Here is a 21,889-nt window from a genome sequence, read left to right as displayed (position 1 = left end):
CTGCTAATGAGTTCAGACCTGCACCCTATAGCCAGGTTCTTGCCCCCCCCAGCCCATTGCTAAGGGAAGCTGCAGGGAAACTGAGGCTGGATCCAAGTCTGGAGCCCCCTCCATTAATTACCCCAGTTAATTGGGGTTAATTAGGTTGTTAATTGCCTCCCAGCTGTCTTCTCCCCCACCCCCCCTAGCCTCTGCCTCAGTTTCCCCCAGCTGCTCCTTGATGCACTTTTAATTCCCTCCCTTGCGGGTGATGTCAGACAGGAATGCGCCTCTCCCACTGCGGGTTGGGATTGGCTCCAAGCAGGGGAGGGAGGCGGGATTAAGAACTAGAGGTTAATTAACCCCCCCCCAAAAGAGAGGAACCTGAGTCTGGGGCCTCTCTGCACACCCCGCCCCCGCTCTCCTGTTCCCACACCCCGGGGGGGGGGACCCAGGCATCTGGGCTGGGCCGAATCCAGGGGGAGGGAACCCAGGCGTCCGGGCAGGCCCCACCCCCGTCCTCGGCCCCCGGACAGCTCGGACACACGGACGCTCTAGGTCAGCGCCCCCCCACCCCCCCGACCCTCTCCATGGGACCCAGGAGTCCCAGTCTGGGCCCAGAGAGACCTCAGACTGCCCCGCTGCCCCCCGGGAACCAAGGAGTCCGAGGGCACCGAACATCCCCCCCGTGAACGGTGTCCCTTGCCCCGACCCGCACCCCCCACAGTGGTGCCCCTCGCCCCTGACCTGCATTCCCCACAGCGGTGCCCCCCACTCCCAATGCACAGCCCCCCCACAGCGGTGCCCCCTACTCCTGACCCGCACCGCCCCACAGCAGTGCCCCTCGCCCCGACCCGCACCCCCCACAGCGGTGCCCCTCGCCCCGACCCGCACCCCCCACAGCGGTGCCCCTCGCCCCTGACCCACACTCCCCACAGTGGTGCCCCTTGCCCCCAACCCACACCCCCCACAGCGGTGCCCCTTGCCCCTGACCCGCGCTCCCCACAGCAGTGCCCCCCACTCCCAATGCACAGCCCCCCCACAGCGGTGCCCCCTACTCCTAACCCGCACCGCCCCACAGCAGTGCCCCTCACCCCGACCCGCACCCCCCACAGCGGTGCCCCTCGCCCCTGACCCGCACTTCCCACAGTGGTGCCCCTCGCCCCCAACCCACACCCCCCACAGCGGTGCCCCCCACTCCCAATGCACAGCCCCACCACAGCGGTGCCCCCTACTCCTGACCCGCACCGCCCCACAGCAGTGCCCCTCACCCCGACCCGCACCCCCCACAGCGGTGCCCCTCGCCCCTGACCCGCACTCCCCACAGTGGTGCCCCTCGCCCCCAACCCACACCCCCCACAGCGGTGCCCCCCACTCCCAATGCACAGCCCCACCACAGCGGTGCCCCCTACTCCTGACCCGCACCGCCCCACAGCAGTGCCCCTCACCCCGACCCGCACCCCCCACAGCAGTGCCCCTCGCCCCTGACCCGCACTCCCCACAGTGGTGCCCCTCGCCCCCAACCCACACCCCCCACAGCGGTGCCCCTTGCCCCTGACCCGCGCTCCCCACAGCGGTGCCCCCCACTCCCAATGCACAGCCGCCCCACAGCGGTGCCCCCTACTCCTAACCCGCACCACCCCACAGCAGTGCCCCTCACCCCGACCCGCACCCCCCACAGCGGTGCCCCTCGCCCCTGACCCGCACTCCCCACAGTGGTGCCCCTCGCCCCCAACCCACACCCCCCACAGCGGTGCCCCCCACTCCCAATGCACAGCCCCACCACAGCGGTGCCCCCTACTCCTGACCCGCACCGCCCCACAGCAGTGCCCCTCACCCCGACCCGCACCCCCCACAGCAGTGCCCCTCGCCCCTGACCCGCACTCCCCACAGTGGTGCCCCTCGCCCCCAACCCACACCCCCCACAGCGGTGCCCCTTGCCCCTGACCCGCGCTCCCCACAGCGGTGCCCCCCACTCCCAATGCACAGCCGCCCCACAGCGGTGCCCCCTACTCCTAACCCGCACCACCCCACAGCAGTGCCCCTCACCCCGACCCGCACCCCCCACAGCGGTGCCCCTCGCCCCTGACCCGCACTCCCCACAGTGGTGCCCCTCGCCCCCAACCCACACCCCCCACAGCGGTGCCCCCCACTCCCAATGCACAGCCCCACCACAGCGGTGCCCCCTACTCCTGACCCGCACCGCCCCACAGCAGTGCCCCTCACCCCGACCCGCACCCCCCACAGCAGTGCCCCTCGCCCCTGACCCGCACTCCCCACAGTGGTGCCCCTCGCCCCCAACCCACACCCCCCACAGCGGTGCCCCCCACTCCCAATGCACAGCCCCACCACAGCGGTGCCCCCTACTCCTGACCCGCACCGCCCCACAGCAGTGCCCCTCACCCCGACCCGCACCCCCCACAGCAGTGCCCCTCGCCCCTGACCCACACTCCCCACAGTGGTGCCCCTCGCCCCCAACCCACACCCCCCACAGCGGTGCCCCCCACTCCCAATGCACAGCCCCACCACAGCGGTGCCCCCTACTCCTGACCCGCACCGCCCCACAGCAGTGCCCCTCACCCCGACCCGCACCCCCCACAGCAGTGCCCCTCGCCCCTGACCCGCACTCCCCACAGTGGTGCCCCTCGCCCCCAACCCACACCCCCCACAGCGGTGCCCCCCACTCCCAATGCACAGCCCCACCACAGCGGTGCCCCCTACTCCTGACCCGCACCGCCCCACAGCAGTGCCCCTCACCCCGACCCGCACCCCCCACAGCAGTGCCCCTCACCCCGACCCGCACCCCCCACAGCGGTGCCCCTCGCCCGACCCGCACTCCCCACAGTGGTGCCCCTCGCCCCCAACCCACACCCCCCACAGCGGTGCCCCTTGCCCCTGACCCGCGCTCCCCACAGCGGTGCCCCCCACTCCCAATGCACAGCCGCCCCACAGCGGTGCCCCCTACTCCTAACCCGCACCACCCCACAGCAGTGCCCCTCACCCCGACCCGCACCCCCTACAGCGGTGCCCCTCGCCCCTGACCCGCACTCCCCACAGTGGTGCCCCTCGCCCCCAACCCACACCCCCCACAGCGGTGCCCCTCGCCCCTGACCCGCACTCCCCACAGCGGTGCCCCCTACTCCCAACGCGCAGCCCCCCACAGCAGTGCCCCCTACTCCTGACCCGCACCACCCCACAGCAGTGCCCCCCACTCCCGACCCGCATCCTCCACAGTGGCGCCCCTCACTCCTAACCCACACCCCCCCACAGCGGCACCCCTCCCGACCTGCACCCCCCCCATGGCGGTGGCCCTCCCGACCCACACCCCCCCACAGCGGTGCCCCTCACTCCCGCCCTACAGCCCCCAGAATGGAGGTGGCCAGTGGCGAGCGCCCTGCGCTGGTGCCCGTCCAGGGCATCCCCCTGATCCGCTACTTTGCTGAGAACTGGCCCCTCGTGGAGGACTTCCAGGCGCGGCCAGACGACGTCGTCATCTGCACCTACCCCAAGTCCGGTGAGACACCCCTCCCCCCCCGAGAACCCAGGCACCTAAGCTGCCCCCGCTCCCCAAAGAGCCCAGGCGTTCGGGTCCCGAGGCCTCACCCCCCCCATCCCGATCCCCCCAGGCACCACGTGGCTCAGTGAGATGCTGGACATGATCTACCAGGACTGTGATGCCCAGAGGTGCCAACGTGCCCCCCTGCACCTGCGGGTGCCCTTCCTTGAGTTCGCCGTCCCCGATGCACCCACGGGTAGGGCGTGAGGAGCACCGCTGGGGGGGGGGCGGGGGCGGGGGCAGGTTGGGAAGGAAGGACACCGCTGGGTGGGGGGCTGCAGGTTGGGAGCGAGGAGCACCAGTGGCAGGGAACACAGCCAGCCGGCCGCCCCCCTCCCCAGGCCTGGAGACCCTCTCCCAAGCACCACCCCCACGCCTCATCAAAACCCACCTGCCCGTGGAGCTGCTGCCGTCCTCCTTCTGGCGCCAGGGCTGCAAGGTGAGGGGATGCGGGGTCAAAATGGGCAGGACTTGAGGGAGGGGGCGGGGCCACATCATGAGCAGGGCCTGGCTGAGGGTGGGGCTTAGGGTAGGGGTAGGGCTAGGTGCGAAGGCATCCCTGGGCAGGCCCCAGGCACTGACCAAGCCTCTGGGCAGCTGGGTGACAACATTGGGGGCGAGGCTTAGACAGGAAGGGGCATGGCAAAGCCTTCCATCCCGTGCTAGGTGCTGTACGTGTCCCGGGACCCACGGGATGTGGCCGTCTCCTACTACCACTTCTACCGCATGGCTCCTGTCCACCCCCACCCTGGGCCTTGGCCCCACTTCCTGGAGGAATTTCTGGATGGGAAAGGTCAGAGGAGGCAGGGCCAAGCCCAGAGATGGGGGGGGCTAGGGAAGAGCGTGGCCAAGGAGGGGACAAGGGAGGAGGCCTGCCCGTTATGCATGGGGTTGGGCAAGGGGGCTTGGAGGAGAGCATGGGAGGCTGGCCTGATCTTTGACCTCCCTGCCTTCTGCCCCAGTGTCCTATGGGTCATGGTTCACGCATGTGAAGGGCTGGTGGGCAAAGGCAGCGACTCACCCCGTGCTCTGCCTGCGCTACGAGGACATGAAAGAGGTGAGAGGGGGCCAGCTCTACCAACCCAACATGACCGCCATCCCAACCCAACCAACATGGACCCACTCCATGGCCGTTGCACCTCACACCCTATCTACCCACCAGCCAGCACGGCTGCCACCCCTAGCACCCTACCCACCCTCCAACCAACATGGCCACGATCCCTAGCAACTTACCGACGCACCAATACGGCCACCACGCCAAGCACCTACCTACGCAGTAACCAACATGGCCGCCACCCATAGCAACCTACCCAGCCACCAACCAGGTCACCATCCCAGAATCCTACCCAACAACCAACATGGCAGCTATCCAATCACCCAACCCAACACCCCACCCCCCAATGGCTCCTCCCATATCAAGATGGCTGCCTGACTCTGCCCGTCCCTGCCCCCAGGCACCAAGTCAGCAGCTGAACCGGGTGCTGACCTTCCTGGGCCGGACCCTGCCCCCCGGAGGTGCCACCGCCATCCTGGCTGCCACCTCCTTCACCACCATGAAGGCCAACCCCAAGGTCAACTACACGGCCCTGCCCCGCACCGTCATGGACCATGCTGTGTCGCCCTTCCTACGCAAGGGTAAGCCCCACCCCTGCTCCACATGCCCCGGTTCTCTGGAAGGGATCTGGCTCCTCCCTGCTCACCATTTTCCATCCCCACCCAGGTGAGGTCGGCGATTGGATGAACCTCTTCACTGTGGCCCAGGCTGAGGCCTTCGATGCCCGGTACCAGGAGCTCATGGCCGGTGTGGAGGGGCCGCCCATCCATCCAAGCCCCACCCCTGGGGCTGACCCCGTCTCCCACTGAAGGATTCCCTTGCCCCCATCCCCCCCTTCATAAATCTGCTGTCAGCTCACACCCATGTACAGTCCTTGCAGGGGGCCGTGGGAGAGGGGGCCTAGCCGCCTGGGTTCTCCAGAAGCGAGTGAGTGTGGTGCCAAAAACCCCTTTAATTGACTAATAAATCAGTTAATTACCTGGCTCGTTACATGACTGGAGTACATGACTGTAGTACAGAAATCCCAGGCCCACCCTTACACAGCCCCACCTCCCTTGCAAGGATCAGACCCAGCAGGTTGGGAGCAGGGCCGCAGAGCCCGGAACGTTGTGGTGGTGAAGACCTGTTGGGGGAGAAAGCGGGGGGAAGGGAGGATTAGGGGAGCAATGGCAAGATGGCCCCCCACACATTACCCCAAGATGGCCAACCCACATAGGCATGATGAAGTGGCAGACCAATATGGCCACCATGAGGGTCTGAACAAGACAACCACCAAGACAGGCACCATAAGGTGGCCAACCAGGAGGATCGCCATGAGCCAAGGTGGCCGCTCTGGAGGCCAAAATGGCTGCCGGGTCCAGCATGGCCGCTATAATGCAGGAGGCCTTGCAAGATGGCCTCCACTGACATCATACTGACCTGGCAACCCCCAGGGATCAATGCCAAGACAACCCCTGGCCCTCCAAGATGGCCACCCAAAAGGGCAAGATGGCCGCCCTATCAACCCTGCCCTGGCACCCACACCATACCTGTGAGGGGAGCGGTCTTCCTGAGCCGGACGCCTGGGTTCCTCGCTGAGCCTGCCTCTGCTGGGGGGGGGGGCGGGCAGTGGGAGGCACCGTGGGGCAGTTGGGGAAGGGGGGAGGGGGAAATTGAGGGGGGCAGGGTCACTTCTTCTTGGTCTCCTTGCAGGTCACCACGTAGCGCTGGGCCACGTTGAGCGGGGGGGAGTAGCCGTCCGCGTACGATGTGTCTTCGAACAGCACTGAGTAGTCATCCTGGGGCTGGGGGGTGCAAAAACAGTGGCACAGGGGCATTAATGACCCTTATGTACCCTCTTGTCCCCTCCCCACCCACCTCCAGAGCAAGGGACAGCTCCTGCCCCTTCCTCTAGCTCCTGCGTGCTGGCCAGGGGCAGCTGCCCCGAGGAACCAATACGGCTGCTAGAGACAGAGAGGAATTCCTACGTGGAGGCCACCGTGGCTGCCTTGCGAGTGGATCTGGTGCAACTCCCTTCAAGATGGCGGCCAGAGATATCAGGGCAGCCACCTTGGCTGAGTGAGTGGTGGCCGTCTCCCAGCTGGTCAAGGGGGACCAGCAGGCAATGGGAGAGTCCCTGTTCCCCCGCGCACTACCGGGGGCAACAAGGAATAATGGTCACAAGCTGGCAGGGGGTAGGGTCAGGCTGGACATCAGGAGGTGCTACTTCACAGTCAGGGTGGCTAGGACCTGGAACCAACTCCCAAGGGAAGTGGTGCTGGCTCCTGCCCTGTGGGGCTTCAAGAGGAGGCTGGATGAACACCGAGCCGGGGTCATTTGACCCCAGCACTCTTTCCTGTGAAGATGGCCGCCAGGGTGAATCCAGCAAGGCACCCACCAGTGTGGAACCAGTCAGCTCCATCCAAGACGGCAACCAGAGGTACCCAGTCATGATGGCTGCCCTGATGGGGCAAAATGGCCACCAGGGGGACTCCAACATGGCTGACATGTATAGACCCAGCGCAGCTTCTCTCCTCCAACCCCACCCCGAGATTGTGACCAAAGATTCGCAGCCAATATGGCCGCCAGACTGAATCCAAAATGGCTACCGCTTGTATGGATCCAGTGGAGCTCCCCGCAAGATGGCAGACAGAGATGCGCAGCCGATATAGCTGTCCCTGGTGGCCAAGATGGCTGTCAGCTTGGTTGGGTCCAGTATGGCCACAATGTCCTGATGGATCCATCTTGAATCCATCATGGCCGCCTCGTGCCAACTGGGCAGCCATCTTGGGTCATCTCCTCGCCACTGTATGGGGTCATCCAGTGTGGCAGCCATGCTGAATATATCCAACAGTGCTGGCGAGCACCAACTGGGTGGCCATCTCTGGTCGCCTCCACTGGCAGTAGCTTTGGTTGAGTCCAGTGTGGCCACCACGGTGGCCATCTTGGCTCAGCTCCTCCAGCCAACACTTTGGGTGGGTCTAACATGGCTGCCACATGCCAACACAGCAGCTATCTTGGCTCGGTGTCTTGGAGTCCAACATGGCCACCAAGGGCTGCCAGGGTAGCCATCTTGGCTCAGCTCCTTTGACTGCTTTTTTGGATGGCTCCAACATGGCTCTTTAGTGCCAACAGGGCGGCCATTTTGCCACGGCTCCTCCGGCCAACCTAACAGGCAGTCCCTGGGATGGGGGGTACCTACCCGGGTGGGGGGCCCATGGATCAGGGCACGGTAGAAGCACGTGGTCTGGGGGTAGAGCGCCAGCACCAGCTGGTCCTTCTGGAATAGGGCCTCAGGGTCCGTCTCCGGATTGGCCTTCCACTGCGGCAGCGGGATGATGCGTCGTCGGCTCAGCGTGTGACGTCTGTGGGGGCGGGGCGGGGCAGGGCAGGCAAAAGGGGGCAGGGTCAGGCCAAGGTAGGCCCTGCCCCCGCCCCTCCCCACTTTTGGAGGAGTCACTTACTCCTTTCCTTCTTCATCAATGTCATCCACCTCATACCTGTGGACAAGGAGAACCATAGAGTTGCCTTCTTTAGCTGGATAGAGGCCCCCCCTCCGAAGGGCCAGGGTCACAGAGACAGCCTTTCTGGCTAGTTAGAATGGGCCCCTGGGGGACCTAGCACCATAGAGCCAGCCTCCTTGTCTGCCTAGAGTGGCCCCTGGGGGTTCTAATACCATAGTCAGCCATCTTAACTGGCTAGAGTGGCCTTCTGGCATGCCAGGGCTATAAGGACAGCCCTTCTGGCTGGCTGCAGCGGGCTGTTGAGGACCCAGAACCATAGACACAGCCTCCTTAGCTGGCTAGTGGCCCGGGGGGGGGCGGGTCCTATTACCATAATCATCCACCTTAACTGGGGAGTGGTCCCCTGGAAGTGCTAGCATAGAGACAGCCCTTCTGGCTGGCTAGAATGTGCCCCTGGAGTCTCAGCCCTTCTTGACTGCCTAGAGTGTCCCCTGGGAGGACCATAGTACCATAGAGTCACCCACCTTAGCTGCCTAGACTGGCCTCCTAGAAAACTGGGGTCATAGAGAGAGCCCTGCTACAGCCGACTCCTGAAGCGCCAGGGTCAGAGCTGCCCCACACTGACTGTCTAGAATGCCCCTTCGGGGTGCAGGGGCCACAGAGACTTCCCTCTAGCTAGCTAGAGTGGACCCGGGGGTGGGTGTTCCAGCACCAGATAATCACCATCTTGGCTGGCTAGTGGGCCCGAGGTCATCGGGGGACCACAGAATTGCCCTCCTGGATGGCTAGAGGGGCCCCCGGGGGAGGAGGGGGGGTCCAGCACCATAGAGTCACCATTTTGCCCAGCCAGAGGAACCCCCTAGTGAGGTAATAGAGATGCCGTTCCCTCTTGGCTGGCTAGAGTGGCCCCTAGGACACCCAGTATCATAGTGTCATCCCTCCCCCCGCCCCACCCCCCATGGCTGCCTAGAGTGACTATCTTGGAGGAGCCATCACCCTGGCAGCCATATTAGAAGTCTTCCAATCCGTCCTCCTTCACCCTGGTGCCCATATTGGATGGGCCCTGGACCTGGCAACCATATTGGAAGCCCTCCAACCCCCCTCCCTCGCCATCCTGGCAGCCAGGCTGGCAAGTCCCACCCCATGGTGGACATCTTGGACTCCCCTCCACTCACTTGTTGGTGGCGTGGCTGTAACTAACAACCTCTGCCAGGATCCACTGCTCATCCCCGTCCACAGCTTTGACCCGGGCGGCCACCTTGTCCCCGGGCTTGGCTACGTAGTCACTGGCAGCTGGGATGGCGCCGCACAAAGGTGGGGGCCTGCAAGCAGGGGGCAGTTAGGGGTGTGGGGGAGGGCTATGAACCCCGCCCCCCAGGGCAGGGGGAAGCAGCAAGAGGTGGGGGGCTCACTTCTCGCCGGGCTTTCCAATCCAGAGAGGCAGCGTCATGGCCGATTGCTGGAGGAGGGTCATGAGGACCCCCCGGCGCATGGTCTTACGTGGCGGCTCCGAGTCGTTGTAGAGTCCCGCGATCTTCGCCGCTGTTGTGGGGAGGGCAAAAGAAAAGAGTGAGGTTTCTGGGTCCTCCCCGTCCCTGGATATCCACGTTGCACAGGACTGTGGGAAACAGGGCCGGTGGAGAGACCTATGTACCAGGGGCTTCTGGGAGACCCCCACAATATCCCCAGGGGTTTCTGGGAGGTCTGTGCCCAGCCACCCCGCATCCCCTGTCCCTCCCCAAAGAATTTTTGGATATCCCAGGCCCTCTCCCACCCTGGAGACCCCAAGACCTCAAGGGATTCTGGCAGTTCCCCCAGAGACCCCTACAGCTGAGGTCCCAGGGGATGCTGGGAAGTCTGTGTCCCCTTGTCAGACCCCAGGGGATTCTGGGAGGTATCAGGTCCCAAGGGATACTGGGAGTTCCAGGCTTCTATACCCTCCAGAGACCCCCACTAGCCCCGGGGGAGAATGCCCCTGTCCAACCACTTCTTGTCAGGCCCCAGGGGATTCTGGGAGTCCCGGGGGAGAGGAGGGGATTAGGTATTGCTTACCAATGCGTCTCTCCTCCAGCAAGGACTTGATCTCGGCGATCTTGTCCAGTGCCTTGCGCAGGATGCTGTGTGGGAGGGGGGGCAGAAAGGGGGGACATTAGTGACCGCTAGTGGGGGGGGGGGGATTTGGGGTGGGGGTGGGGCAAGGGGAGGCAAACTTACTTGCACTCAGCCTCTGCATCCGCCTTGGCCGTGGTGTAAAGCCCCCGCAGCTTGGTGCGGTAATAGGGGGAGACTGCAGGGGGGTGGGGGGGTGCAGTTCAGAACCCAGGCGTCCGGCCCCCCCCAATACTTGATTGAACCCGGGGGCCCGCCCCCCCACCTCGTGTTACGCTGAACCCTGGCGTACAGGCTCCGTCTCCCCCCCGCAATCGGAGATCAAACCCAGGCGTCCAGGGCCAGACCCATCGAAGGAGAAACCCAGGGGTCCGGGCTGGGCTGTAACCCCTCCCCCACCCCCACCCCCACCCCTGGGGGATTCTGGGAAGCACCCAGGCGTGCGGGGCGGGGGTCTCACTCTTATTCTCCGTTTGCATCCGCTCGTGGGTCTTCTGGATGTTCACCAGGTTGTGCTCGCTGCGGGAACGCTCCTCCTGCGGGGGGCGGGGTTACCAGGGCTCCGCCCCCTCGCCAGCAGCCTCTGGGGTAGCCCGTAGGAGGCGGGGATAGGACAACCCTCCCCACACACCTCCCCCTGCCCCCCAGCTCCTTCCTCTGCCTGCCCCAGGGAGGCGGCCGCACACCGCCTGCCCCAGAGGATGCTGGGAAAGGCCCCCCCCACCCCAGAGGATGCTGGGAAAGGCCCCCGCCACCCCAGAGGATGCTGGGAAGCTCACCTGGGTCTGCTTGATGAGCTGGTGCAGCTCCCCCAGCAGCTCCGCGATGCGCGAGTCGGCCGACACCAGCGCCATGGCCGCCGGGAGAGGGCGGGGCCTGCGGGGCGCCCGGCGGGAAGGTTTAGTCGGGGGGGCGGCTAGCTGGATTCCCACAATGCCCTGCGGTGGGGAGGAGAGTTGCTCACGCTCCCACAATGCCTTGGGGCTGGAGGGGGGACTTATGGCCTATCTCCCACAATGCCCTGGGGCTGCGGTGCCAGTAAGCTACTCTCCCACAATGCCTTGGGGCTGAGGGGGAGTCAAGGACATGCTCCCACAGTGGGGGGTTTGCTACTTTCCCACAATGCCCTGGGACAGGGAGCAGTTGGCCACACTCCCACAATGCCATGTGGCCAGAGGGCAGGTTGTCCATACTCCCACAATGCCTCGGGACTGGTGGGGTTGGCAACACTCCCACAATGCCCTGGGACCGGGGGGAGGGGGGGTCCAAGAAGCCGAATACGCATGCGCACTCCCATCACCCGCGTCCCCTCCAAGCTGCGCATGCGCATTCACCTGCTTACCATGACACCCCCTTCGCGCCCCCCCACCGCCCATTTCCGGCCCCGCTTGCCTGCCCCCCGGTCGCCCCCAGGCCCAGACGCACCGCGGGGCCCTCCGGGCGGGACCGGACCTGAAGCGGCGGCGAAGGAGCGGCTCCACGTTCCCAGGGCGGCAGCGGGAGGCGGGGCCCAACTACGCTTGCGCGGAGCCAAGCTCGCGAGGCAGCCTGGGACTTGCAGTCCCTGAGGAAGCGCTTTGAGGTTGCGCATGCGCACAGTGCCACCAGGGCCCACGCAGAACGACAGCGCATGCGCATCGCGCATGTTGCCCTTCCAGTCTCTTGCGCCATAGAGCCGGGGTCTCCCCGGGGCTCCTGGGAGTTGTAGTTTTCAGCTCCCCGGCCCCTCCCGCTCCTGAAACCCCGACCCCCAGCGCTCAGCAACAGCGGTGCCCCTCACTCCCGACCTGCAGCCGCTCCCCCACGTGCAGCATCGCCCATCCTGCGCCGACACCCTGCCCAAAATAGCCCCCCCTTCCCCGTACCCCTGTAATATGGGGGGTCCCCCCTTTCCTGGGGGGTGGGAGCAGGGGATTCTGGGAGCCCGGCCCCCTGGGTTGTCTGATGGGGGAGCCCCACAAACTCTTGTGGGCAGAAGGGGCTGCGGGGGGGGCACCCAGTTAATGATTCCCAGCTCAGGCGCCTCTCTATCAGGCCTGGCAATAAGGGGGGGGGAGGGCTGGGGGGGGGGGAGGGCTCAGCCGAGTCCTGACTCAGTCTCCCCTCGTGACCCGAGGTTGTTTTTCTCCCCATGTGTACCTTGGCCGGGGGCCGGCGGGGCGGGCGGGAGTGGGGGCACCGTAGGGGGGTGCGGGCTCGGCGTGGGGGCACCGCCGTGGGGAGCGATGCAGGTCAGCAGTGGGGCCCCCCTGTGCCTTTAAGGTTCTGGGGGTGGGGCAGGAACGGGGGGGGGGGGGGGTGCCTGGGGGGGAGACGGATGATGCAATGGGGGCGGGGCCTGGTCTATAAAGGGGGGGCAGGACCCAGCGAGACACAAACAGCCCCAGGAGACAGCCGGACGCAGCCCCTGCTGCACAGACCGACGCCCCCAGGGACCCCCAGCTCGAGGACCCCCGACCCCGCCTGCAATAGGCCATGGCCTCGGCCCGGCTTGATGCCGCCCGCCTGGTCCCGACGCCCTTTGAAGGCCGGTACCTGGACGCCTGCGACTACTACAGCCTGACCGAGCGCTACGCGGGTGAGGACCCAGCGTCCGGGCCCGGCCCCCCCTGCCCCGATCCCTGGCTATAAAGTCTGGCTATAAAGTCCGAAGTCACTAGATGGCAGCCAGGCTCCAGGCGTCCGGCTCCCGCCCCTCTGCTCCGCGCTCCCCTCCCAGAGCACCCAGGAGTGGGGGCACCGCTGTGGGGGGCTGCGGGGCGGGAGCGGGGGCACTGCTGTGGGGGGCTGCGGGGCGGGGGCGGGGGCACTGGTGCAGGGAGCTGCGGGTGGGAGTGGGGGACACCCAACTCTGACCCCTCCCCATTTGTGTCCCCCCCCCCGCCATCCCAGTGCCTGATGGGAGAGGCCGGAAAGGGCGTACCAAGCGGGAGGCAGCAGCCCACACGAACCGGCCCAGCCCAGCTGGGCACGAGCGCAAGTTGGCCACCAAGCTGCAGCGATCGGAGCGGCGCCGGGCGGGCAAGGAGTGAGCGGAGCCCTGCCCACAGGTGAGTCAAGATGGCAGCTGCCCGCAGGAACGAGCGGGGCGTGAACCGAGATGGCCGCCATGGGGGATGGGAATGGGGGAGTGAGCAGGAGTCAAGATGGCCGCCACGGGGCCTGGCATTAGGGATGGGAGCGGGAACCAAGATGGCAGCTCTTGGGCACGGCAGTGGGGAAAGAGTTGGGAACCAAGATGGCCGCCACTGGGTGCAGAAATAGTGAGGTGAGCAGCAAGCAAGATGGCTGCCACAAGGCAAGGCTGTGGGAAGCGGGCCAGGCATCAGGATGGCTGCCATTAGGCATGGAAACAGGTGGGAGTAGAAGTCAATATGTCCGCCTTTGGGCATGGCAGGGGGCTGGAAGTAATAACCAAGATGGCCACCATTAGGCATGGGCCAGGAGTCAAGATGGCCACCATAAGGCATGGCAGTGGAGCTAAGATGGCCATCATCACCCACAGCAATGGGGAACAGCACTGGGGTGGGCACAAAATGGTGGTAATGGGGCCCAAGATGGCCGCCAGCCACAACGCCAGGCTGGATGGGGGATGGCAGGGAACAAGATGGCCGACACTAACCCCACCCCCCTCGTTAGCTCAGAGCCTCGTTAGCGAACCCGGTTCCGGACCCCATGGCACACGGCGACACGGAGACGGACACACGGACAGACACACCAAGATGGCTGCCACCCATTGGGCCTGGTGGCCATGTTCTCGCTATTGCCACGGTGACCTCAGTGACCCTGTTGTCAAGGCGACCCTTTTGACCCCCCCATGGCAACCAGGTTTAACCTGTTGCCAGGGTGGCCATTTTGAACCCCCCCTTTGGAAGTCCTAGACACCCCATTACCAAGATGGCCATTTTGAATTTTCCCTGCAGCCACCATCTTGGGCCCATTGCCAGGGTGGCCATATTGAACCCCTCTGATGGCAACCATGTTCATCCCATTGCCATGGCAACCGTGGTGACCCTGTTGCTAAGGTAGCCATTTTGACCACCCCCTATAGGAACCAAACTCCACCCCTTTCTTGGGCAACCCCATTGACCCTCCTCATGGTAGTCATATTGATACCATCACCATGGTGACCATGTTGACACTCCCCCCCCCGCTGCCCAGGCAGCCATACTGAACCATCCCCATTTCAGCCATGTTCACTTTGTTGCCAAGACGGCCATATTGGCCCCCTGCCCATAGCAACCATGCTCAACACCTTTGTCTGGGCAGCCATTTTGAGCCCTTGGCAAAGGCGGCCTATTGAAACCATTGCCAAGACAACCAGTGGAACCCCTTGCAAAAGGCAGCCACATTGAAACCATCACCAAGGCAACCAGTGGAAACTCTTGGCCTAGGCGGCCATATTGAAACCATCGCCAGGACAACCAGTGAACCCACCCCGACTCGGCAGCCATGTTGGATACAGGGGAACCTCAGGTCCCAGGGGGCTCAGAGTGGTCAAAAAGGGGTGAGGAAAGGCACGGGGTGGGTAGCTCTGTAGCTGCCCCTCCTCTGGCCCCGGCACTGTTGCGGGGTGAAAAATAGTCAATAAAATGGGGGGGAGTTCTGAAGAAAATTCATGTTTCTTGAGACTTCTTCAGGAATGAGAGGGGCCAAGGGATTGTGGGTAGTGGAGGGGTTAGCCCCCCAATTGAGGGCTACACACACACACATTTGGCAGGAGGTCAACTCAAATGCCTTTATTCCCCCCACAGGCCGGATGCCCGTTGTCTCATTACTGCTAACGAACCTTGGAAGTCACCCTAATTAGACTCCCTCCCTGCCAGGGATGTGTGTACAGGGTTTGAAGGGGAAGGCCCTGAGGGAAGGAGATCGGTGGGTTGGGTTGGGCTAGGGGTGGGGTCATTTGTTAGAGTTGGGTTGGTGTCATTGGTTGGCTGGGTTAGGTTTGGTGTCCTTGCTTAGGATTGGGTTGCCATTATTGGTAGGTGGAGCTATGGATGGGATCATTTGTTGGGATCACCTAAGGGTCATTGATGGGTCAGGTGGACCCATCCCATCACCCCCTCTCTCCTCCTGGCCCCTCCCCGCTTTGTGGCCCCAGTCCATGTGGTTATGGGGCTGAAGGACCTGAAGAGGGGAAGCCCCCTGGGGGGGCAGTTATATCTCAGGGGGCCGGGGGGCATAGTCCTGGCACCGGGGCCCACCCAGGCCAGGCCCACACTGGAGGCGGTACAGGAAGTGGAGCTGCCCATAGGCCAAATAGCAGGTGCGAGACTGGGGGGCGCCAGCCACAGGCATCTCCCCACAGGCCCCCAGTAGGTCATCATCATGCCCGTTGTCCTCGTCCCACACCTCCAACCTCAGCCCGTCTTCACCGTCTACCCGCCCCACCCCAAAATCCAGTCCCACCCCCCATGCCGGGCTGTCATTGTTCCACACTGTGTCTGCCCGCAGCTCCTGCCCCCCATAAAACACCTTGACATAGGCATCTGACTGGGTGCCGAGGTCCCCGTAGAGCCTACTGGCATTGACCACCGTCACCATGAGCTGGCCCAGGCTTCGCTCCCGGGAGCAGCAGGATGCATCCCACCCCACCTCCTCTGAGCACAGGCAGGTGCATGGGTCCCACGGGCTTCGTTGGGTGCCCAGGGGGCAGGGATGGGTGCAGTTCCTCCACAGCGCCCCATCAAGGACATACTGGCTCACAGCCCTCTGGAGAGAGGCCCGCCGTGGGTCACCCTTCCTTGCCAAGGCATGGATGGGCATCAGAGTGTAAGAGATGAGCCCAGGGTTGGCTTTGAGGCCTTCCACCCAACGAGCATAGGCCCCAGAACCTCTTCCTCCTTGGAGGAGGAAGTCAACGTGGTGATGGCCGCCGGTTGCCTCCACATGGCTCTCGGTGTAGACCTGATGGAAGCTCTTGGCCAATGCCGCCTTGGTCTTCTCACAGACGGCATAGATGCTGTCCACCTTGGCCTGCCCACCACCCAACCCAGCTTCCACCTCCACGTCGAGGCAGTCCCGGACCTGGTCCACTGTGAGCCCATCCAGTGCCACCCGGCACACAGGCACTGCCTTGATTTCCTGGTGGTGGCCACCCACGTGGACAAGGGCTAGGTAGTGGGTGCCATAGATGCCCAGGAAGCGCAGGTAGTCCTCCCTGGAGCTCAGGCCGTAGTTGTCTGGGAGGTCGGAGAGGGCCTGGGAGAAGTCCAGGGATAGTGGGGGATTCTGGGCCAGGCGGAATCTGAGTTGGGGAGGGGGGTGAGAGGGGTGGAGAAGAAGCCACCATCTTGTGAGGGCCAGTGGGGCCTGGGTGAGAACAGTTGGGGGCGGTCTGAAGTGGAAAGAGCGTGACCTATGACCCCAAGTCCAACCAACCTCAACCCAAAGAGCCAACCAACCTCAAACCCGGCCTAAATCAACCCCTTGTGACCTCATCCCCCAATGACCCATGATCTCACCTGAACCTACCAGCGATCCCAACCCAACCCCAATGCATGCCTTTGACCCCAACTGACCAATTGAACTGCAGCCAACCTGTGACCCCCAACATGAACCCACTTAGGACCCTCCAACCCAACTGACCCTTAACCCCAAAGCTGCCCTAAACCTGCCAACAATCCCAAATCAACACAACTTCAAGCCACCCATGATGTCAATCCAACCTCAACCAACCCATAATGTCAACCCAACCCATGAGGGCAATCCAACCTCAACCAACCCATGACATCAACCCAACCCATGACATAAACCCAACCTAAACCTACCAGTGGTCCCAACCCAACCCCAACCAACCCATGATGTCAACGCAAGCCATGACCCACCAACAATCCCAAACCAACCCAACCCAACTTCAGCCTACCAGAGATCCCAGCACAACTCACCCCCCTCCCACCCACCACCCACGACCTCCTTCCTGCCCCCAGGCTCTTACTGGTAGTACTGGCATGACACCTCCCGGCCAATGAAGGCGTACTTGTCCTGCCGGGCCTTCTCTGAGCTGATCTCGGCCATCCTGGAACGGCTCCCAGCCAGCACCACCTGGGTGTCGGGTGCAGCTTGGACATCCACCTCCAGCCCCACTGTCCAGTCGTTTTGCACCGCAGTGCTGGCCCACTGGGCCACCTCCAGAGGGGACAGCTTCACGGCGCTCTCGTTGGTCTCCAAGCACGGGTCCTGGGCTTGCCAGTCCACCACAGCCAGGGGCAACTGCTGGAGCTGCCCCTCCAGTGCCGGGTTGTGGCAAAGAGTGCAAGAGCCGTTGGGGTAGGTCCACCAGTTGATGTCCACCAAGGAGGCTCCGGTGGGCTTGAGGGTGGTGATGTCAAAGCCTTGCCCAACCAGGCTGTAGCCAGGGACGGGGGCTGTGTGTTTCAGGCACTCCCCAGCCACAGCCACGTGGCACTGGGGGGCCACCCCGGGGAGGAGGGCAAGGAGAAGGAGAGAGACGAAGGCTGGTAGGTAGGGCATGGTGGGAATCGGGGGTGAAGGCAACCTAGAGGGAGAGAAGGGGAGAGGAGCGCCCCACTGTTGGCCACCATCTTGGGACAGAAAGTGGGAGGAGGGAAACGGGGAGCCTGGTCTGATTGGTGGGGAGGGTTAGATGCCTATCCCCTGCCCCCCAGGTACTCCCCTCCCAGAACTGCCAGGAGAACCCAAGTGTCTGGGCTCCCAGGCCCCCCTGGTCCTGCCCCCCATCCCAGAGAACCCAGGCATCTGGGCTTCCATTCTTCCAAGCATGGAGCTCTCTCTTTCCCCCACCCCCCAACCACAGTGCAAGATTGGGGGTGGGAGGCAAATGGGAGGTCTGGGGGGGGTTACCTGCTCTGTCGGGGGGTCCTGGGCCCAGCAGTCCCCAGCTCCATCCCCAGGCTCCAGCCTCTCGGTCCCGTTAAGTCTGAGCCTAAAGCCCTTGGACTTTAATCCCGCCCTCCACCTCCCCCCCCCCCCCCCCCCAGCCTGCCCCAGCTTGGGAGAAGGGCCAGGTCAGGTCACCCAGACACTTGGGTTCACTCCCAGCCCTGTTGGGAAACTGGAAGAGGAATGGGTTGCAGCCAATCCCGCCCCCCCCCCAGCCCCCACTCCTTGCACAGAGAACCCAGGTGTCCAGGCTCCCATCCTCCTTTGCTGTCACTTCCCCAGCCTCACTCCCACGTGGCACCTGGAGAGAGAACCCAGGTGTCTGGCCTCCCCACCCAACACCATCCCGTGCCCCCTGGACAGACGGAGGGAGGGAGGGAGGGAGGGCGGATGGTCAAGGGGAACCAAAACCTCAGGGAAAAATGGCTCTGATTTCCCATCAATCACATGGGATCGGTCCCCACCAACGGGGCATTGTGGTTCCTTCCATTCTCCACCCCTCTCCCATAAGCAGGAAAATGGTCCCTTCCATTCTACCCAACGCATAAAGGGCACAATGGACTCTCCACTCTACCTCTCCCCCCATGGGAGACATAATGGTCCCTTCCGATCTACTTAATGCCCCCCCAAGAGGGGCACTTTTGTGGTGGGGGCAACTCAGTATGGGAGAGAGGGAGTGTGTAGGGATGATGGATGGATGGATGGATGGATGGATGGAGGAGTTGCACAGACAGACAGACACCGGGAAATGGAACCCCACCATCACCCAGTGAACACCCATCCAATCCCTTCCTCACCAACCCCTGCTTCTGCCCCCTTCCCCCCCACGAACAAACCGCTCTCCAAACAATCAAACAAGTTTCCAACCAAACCCAAAGGACTTTATTGGCCGGGTGCTCCAGGTAGAGGATCCATGAGGACCCCTCACCCCCAGGAGACCCACATCAGTCCAGCACTACGTATCCCACCCCAGAGCCAGCCACATCATGACCCCCATGGGCCTCTGCGCCCATGTGCTAGCCACTTCTGGGGAGCTATGTTGTTAGGGGAACCAATTGGAGGCAAGTCACAGATTTGTGGGTGGGAATTTGATTCCCAATGACCCCAGCATCGAAGACACAGGCAAAGAGGGCATCCAATTGGTCTCTGATGCTCCTTCATCCACCAATTGAAAGGCTGAGTGAGCTTCTCAGTGGCCGCTGCCAGATGCTGATCCAGCTGGTGATGGAGTTGCCTATGAAACAGGAAGGAGGAGTAAGTTGGTGCCATTGGGTATTCTCAAGGATGGATGGATGAATGGATGGGCGGATGGATGAAATGGTTCATTGGATGGATGGATGGATGGATGGATGGATGGATGGATATCTGGCTACGGGCCAGACCTGCCTTAGCCTGATTGCCCAGTGAGTCTAAGGAAGGCTGAATTGGATCAAACTGGGACAAACTGGGACCAGAGAACCAGTAGGGAAGTCGAACCCATTCCCACCAAGCCCATCTAATGCCTCCTGCCCGCCACCCCCAGCACCCCCTTCTTGGCCCCCATGCCCTCACCTTCCACCTTGGGGCATCTGTCAGCATCCCTGCTCTCCGGGATGGGCAGGGGCTGCTCCATGAAGTATCCCTCCCGTGTGACATCCTGAATCCAGTCTTCATAGGAGCTCACAGCCGTGTAGACTGCCGGGCGTCGCCTCAAAGTGCAGCCGTCACCAAAGCTGGAGACGCCAGCCAGGAACCACGTGCCCTTCTCCTGGCAAACCAGGGGCCCTCCATCGTCGTCCTGGGTGGGGAGGGGGAAGGAGAAACACGATGGATGGATGGGGGGGGGGGGGATGTACATTCCCTAGGGTGGCATCTGCCTCCTCCTGGTGGGATCATTTCTGGGTGGCATGTAGTGGCGTGAGTTTCAACCAGGGAGTAGGTGGGTGGGTGGGTGGATGGATGGATGGATGGATGGATAGACAGACGGATGTCTATGGGGATGGTTGGATGGATGGATGGATGGATGGATGGACGGACACCCAGACAGATGAAGTTACAGGCCCTATCCCACCCTTGGCCTCCCTCCCCTTGATGGACAACCTCCCAGTAGGTCTCTGTGGATGGGACCCAGGAGTTCTCCCCTCCTGTCCGCCTCCCCGGGGGGATGTCTCACCTCGCAGCTGGTGCTTTTCTTCGGCGGCACCGTGCATAGCATGTCAGGCAAGATGGACACATTCTGGTAGCTGCAGTTACAGGCCACAGGGCCTGTGAGCGTCAAGGAGATGCCCTGGATGGGACTGCGCTTCAAGAGCCGTGCTGCTGGAGCCAGAGAGACAGGCCATTGGTGACCCTAGAGTGAGTGTCCCCAGATCCCCAGTGCTGGAGGGGGCGGGCAAGAAGTGCATGGATGGCTGGATGGATGGCTGGATGTCTATGGGGATGGAGGGACGGATGGACAGATGGATGGAGGGATAGAAGGACAGATGGATGGAGTGTGAAGCATGGTGCCCCCTGGTGCCCACCACCCCCCTGTCTCACCTCGGGCTCGTCCGCGGGCCCAGCAAGGGGCACCTAGCTGGAAGCGGTGGGTGCCATAGGGCAGGCACACGGCCCGCACACGCTCCCCAAAGGCCACTGCCCGGTCCAGGGCCACCAGCGCCAGGTCACGGCCCTCCTCCACTTGGATGTATGCGGCATGAAGGACCAGCCTGGCCACGCCCCTCTCTTCGGACCAGTGCTGCCCCGCCCCCTCCTGGACTGCCCCCAGCAGCACCTTCCAGGCCTCGGGGGTCTGTCGCCTGCCAGGAGAAGGATGCACAGGGGTGACCCGCCGCTCTCTGGGATGCCTGGGTTCTCGGGGGGGTGGCGGGGGGGTGTTGGGGAGGCTGGGACCCCGACACCTGGGCTCTCTGGGGTGCGAGGTGGGAGCAGGGGGACCAGAAGCCCAGACACCTGGGTTCCCTGGGAGGGAAGCCACCCCAGCGCCTCCCGCCCCCGGCACTCACCCAATGAAGCAGTGCGCTGCTGTCAGCACCCAGCGCTCGGCCACCAGGGCCCCACCACACACATGCTTGCCCTCGAAGTGCAGGCTCACGTACCAGGGCCATGGCCCTTCAGGGGGCCCCTTCATCATGCCACAACCTGAGGGGTGCACCGGGATCATGAATCCACTTCCCCTGCCCAGCTTGGACACCCAGAGCCCAGCCCCCACTCCCCTCCCAGAGAGCCCAGGTGTCTGGGCACCCACCTTCCCATCTGTACGCACCCTTCCCTACCCCAGACCCGGGTGTTGGGCTCCCTCCCCCTCTGCTCTCACCCCACTGCCCTCCCAAAGAACCCAGGTGTCCAGGCTCTCAGTGCCCCCGCCCCATACCTGAGCATTTCCCCTCCTCAGAGCTGCTTTGCGGTGGCCCCATCTGCTTGGCGAAAGCCGCCTCCCCCGCAGTGTGGTGCTGGATCCAGTCCGCGTAGGCCGTGGCCTCCGTCAGAAGATTGGGGCTGTTGTCTCGGGCACAGCCAGCTGAGAAGCTGGTGATCCCAGCCTGGAACCACGTCCCGTCCTCTTCGCACACCAGGGGCCCCCCAGAGTCACCCTATAGGAGCCAGGGAGCTTCAGAGCCAAGGAACAGGGTATATTGCCCTCTTTTATCTCCCCCCTCTCCTGCCCCTCTCACCTGACACAGCCCCTTGCCCCCCTTCTGGTACCCGGCACAGATCATCCCCGGCCTAGCTGGCCGGGCCAGTTTCTTCTGTCGGTTGTTGGCATAGATGCAGTTGCAGGTGTCGGCGCTCAGGAGGTCCAACTCCACCTTCTGGAGGGGCCGGTTTTGAGGAAGGAGAACTGTGGGGGGTCAGAGAGAGAGTTTGGGGCAGGTCAGAGCCCCTGGAGGTGGCGCATGGTGA

The 21,889-nt window shown here is 63.6% G+C and overlaps 5 protein-coding genes across 9 annotated transcripts; 2 read left to right on the top strand and 3 right to left on the bottom strand.

Moving 5' to 3' along the window:
• Positions 1–429: 429 nt before the first annotated feature.
• On the top strand, positions 430–5,572 carry LOC102569463 (sulfotransferase 1A1). The gene is made up of 8 exons (XM_059731541.1): positions 430–537; positions 3,341–3,493; positions 3,606–3,731; positions 3,877–3,974; positions 4,202–4,328; positions 4,498–4,592; positions 4,990–5,170; positions 5,256–5,572. The coding sequence occupies exons 2-8, from the start codon at positions 3,349–3,351 to the stop codon at positions 5,396–5,398; spliced, it is 915 nt and encodes a 304-aa protein (XP_059587524.1). The 5' UTR covers positions 430–537; positions 3,341–3,348; the 3' UTR covers positions 5,399–5,572.
• On the bottom strand, positions 5,522–11,825 carry SGF29 (SAGA complex associated factor 29). 4 transcript variants are annotated; one of them, XM_019483726.2, is made up of 11 exons: positions 11,567–11,825; positions 10,921–11,079; positions 10,602–10,677; positions 10,247–10,319; positions 10,085–10,149; positions 9,445–9,574; positions 9,208–9,354; positions 8,033–8,068; positions 7,771–7,933; positions 6,119–6,373; positions 5,522–5,712 (listed from the first exon to the last, which is right to left on the bottom strand). In XM_019483726.2, exons 1-10 carry the CDS (start codon positions 11,810–11,812, stop codon positions 6,257–6,259), a joined length of 1,212 nt encoding a protein of 403 aa, XP_019339271.1. In that variant the 5' UTR covers positions 11,813–11,825; the 3' UTR covers positions 5,522–5,712; positions 6,119–6,256. The 4 variants fall into 4 exon arrangements, with proteins under 4 accessions (XP_019339271.1, XP_059587481.1, XP_019339272.1 ...); XM_059731498.1 differs by having other exon boundaries at positions 11,594–11,825; XM_019483727.2 differs by having other exon boundaries at positions 10,921–11,017; positions 11,567–11,650.
• Positions 11,826–12,495: 670 nt separating this feature from the next.
• On the top strand, positions 12,496–14,756 carry LOC102569004 (nuclear protein 1). Of its 2 annotated transcripts, none has more exons than XM_019495443.2 (3): positions 12,496–12,719; positions 13,034–13,191; positions 13,786–14,756. In XM_019495443.2, the coding sequence occupies exons 1-2, from the start codon at positions 12,617–12,619 to the stop codon at positions 13,171–13,173; spliced, it is 243 nt and encodes an 80-aa protein (XP_019350988.1). In that variant the 5' UTR covers positions 12,496–12,616; the 3' UTR covers positions 13,174–13,191; positions 13,786–14,756. The 2 variants fall into 2 exon arrangements, with proteins under 2 accessions (XP_019350988.1, XP_006265773.1); XM_006265711.4 differs by having other exon boundaries at positions 12,500–12,719; positions 13,781–14,756.
• Positions 14,757–14,874: 118 nt separating this feature from the next.
• Positions 14,875–17,617, bottom strand: LOC102568768 (perforin-1). Its single transcript, XM_059731300.1, has 2 exons — positions 17,082–17,617; positions 14,875–16,436 (listed from the first exon to the last, which is right to left on the bottom strand). The coding sequence occupies exons 1-2, from the start codon at positions 17,615–17,617 to the stop codon at positions 15,302–15,304; spliced, it is 1,671 nt and encodes a 556-aa protein (XP_059587283.1). The 3' UTR covers positions 14,875–15,301.
• A 1,255-nt stretch (positions 17,618–18,872) lies between these two features.
• Positions 18,873–20,408, bottom strand: LOC102570634 (serine protease 53). Its single transcript, XM_019495411.2, has 3 exons — positions 20,160–20,408; positions 19,559–19,784; positions 18,873–19,241 (listed from the first exon to the last, which is right to left on the bottom strand). The coding sequence occupies exons 1-3, from the start codon at positions 20,199–20,201 to the stop codon at positions 19,165–19,167; spliced, it is 345 nt and encodes a 114-aa protein (XP_019350956.2). The 5' UTR covers positions 20,202–20,408; the 3' UTR covers positions 18,873–19,164.
• Positions 20,409–21,889: the final 1,481 nt, after the last annotated feature.

This window comes from Alligator mississippiensis, chromosome 7 (genome assembly GCF_030867095.1).
Source record: "Alligator mississippiensis isolate rAllMis1 chromosome 7, rAllMis1, whole genome shotgun sequence".
Classification (NCBI taxonomy): domain Eukaryota; kingdom Metazoa; phylum Chordata; order Crocodylia; family Alligatoridae; genus Alligator; species Alligator mississippiensis.
This window is presented reverse-complemented; position numbering and strand designations above follow the sequence as displayed.